We start from the raw sequence: 1,593 nt of genomic DNA, 5'->3' as shown, positions 1-1,593 counted from the left end.
TCTCTCTCTCGCTTTCTCTCTTCTCCTCTTTCAGCGAGTAAATGCATTAATTATCATCCTGTTTTAATGTCACTTTGTTGTCAGAGCGAGACAGGTAGTGTTAATAGGAGGAGAGGAGTGACAGAGAAAGAGGGAGAGAGAGAGGGGGGGAGAGAGAGAGAGAGAGAGAGAGAGAGAGAGAGAGAGGGGCAGAGGGAGACAGAGACAGAGAAAGAGAAAGAAGTAAAGAGAGAGAGGGGCGGGGGAGAGGACAATGTAAATTCGTACAAAAGATGATTCCAACAGCTGTTGGCAAAGGGAATGTTTTTCACTTCGTATTCAAAGTGTGCTGATCACGGACTTGAAACATAACTCTGAAATTCATCATAAGCTGTCTTCAGCAGGTTTAGGTAATCTCTATAAAAACGGAAAGCAGAGGTATCTAGTAAACAACCATCGTACATATATCGAAAGTGTGCAACATAGCTTAAACTGGTATCTACAACAACTTGGCTTTGATTTGACCACAACTTTCGCGGGTAGTGTATTCCTGGCTCACGGACAAACTCTGGTCTGTAAATCGTTTTACTTCTCCTGGGGTATGAATGGAACTTTTGTCTGTGCTTTTCCAGAAACAAAATCACCTTGTTTCGTCTGATAAAGTCTTCTTCCTCTTCTGTGATGGAAAAGTTTTGCTTGAGCTGCGTCCAGTGTGGGTCGTCGTGTTTCTGTGACCTGTCACACAAGAATGCGTGGATGAAAGTAAAGCTCCCAACATTGTGTACGTGGTTTTGCTTGGCTTCTCTGTGGAGAACGTCGCTGAGTAATTCTCCCCAAGACTTGTGCTGAAGGGGAACGATGAACTCATCTGGGTCTACGACCACCACAAACTGGGAAGTGTTTCGGTTGCGATAGATACAGTCCTGTATGGTGATATCTTGTCCATGATACCAGGCTTTGTTGGCCGGACGTTTGGGCATGGGGAGCACGGTGAGGAGTCCCCGGTCTGTGTAGTGTCTCAACAAGGCGTCCACCATCGGCCCCACACTCTGATTGTAGATGTACATGTGGCCCACCCCCATCAGTCGGTTGAACGTGATCGACTGAAGCAACATGGCGTGATGGTCGTAACGGTTAAACAACGTGGCATAGCACACCGTAAACTCTCTCACCTGTGGGGAAGACAAGACAAACACATAGCACACCGTAAACTCTTTCACCTGAGGGGAAGACAATCAGACAAACACATAGCACACCGTAAACTCTCTCACTTGAGGGGAAGACAATCAGACAAACACATAGCACACCGTAAACTATCTCACCTGAGGGGAAGACAATCAGACAAATACATAGCACACCATAAACTCTCTCACCTGAGGGGAAGACAATCAGACAAACACATAGCACACCGTAAACTCTCTCACCTGAGGGGAAGACAATCAGACAAGTATTGGGTGAGTCTATTTGACACTGGATATAATGCGAGTTGAGTTAAAAAATTCATTTTTTAAATTATGATAACGACGAGGAAACTAACAAACAAACAAACAAACAAAGAAGAAGAAGAAGAAGAAGAAGAAGAAGAAGAAGAAGAAGAAGAAGAAGAAGAAGAAA

The 1,593-nt window shown here is 44.6% G+C and overlaps 1 protein-coding gene across 1 annotated transcript; it reads right to left on the bottom strand.

Annotated features, from left to right (window-relative positions):
* Positions 1 to 332: 332 nt before the first annotated feature.
* Positions 333 to 1,094, bottom strand: LOC101864336. The gene has a single exon (XM_005109055.1). It carries the CDS (start codon positions 1,092 to 1,094, stop codon positions 333 to 335), a length of 762 nt encoding a protein of 253 aa, XP_005109112.1.
* Between the last annotated feature and the right edge of the window lie 499 nt (positions 1,095 to 1,593).

This window comes from Aplysia californica, unplaced genomic scaffold, assembly GCF_000002075.1.
Source record: "Aplysia californica isolate F4 #8 unplaced genomic scaffold, AplCal3.0 scaffold00746, whole genome shotgun sequence".
In the NCBI taxonomy this organism is placed as follows: domain Eukaryota; kingdom Metazoa; phylum Mollusca; class Gastropoda; order Aplysiida; family Aplysiidae; genus Aplysia; species Aplysia californica.
This window is presented reverse-complemented; position numbering and strand designations above follow the sequence as displayed.

Coding starts and splice junctions, on each gene's coding strand:
- LOC101864336 (XM_005109055.1), bottom strand. CDS start 1,094: ATGTTGCTTCAGTCGATCACGTTCAACCGACTGATGGGGGTGGGCCAC.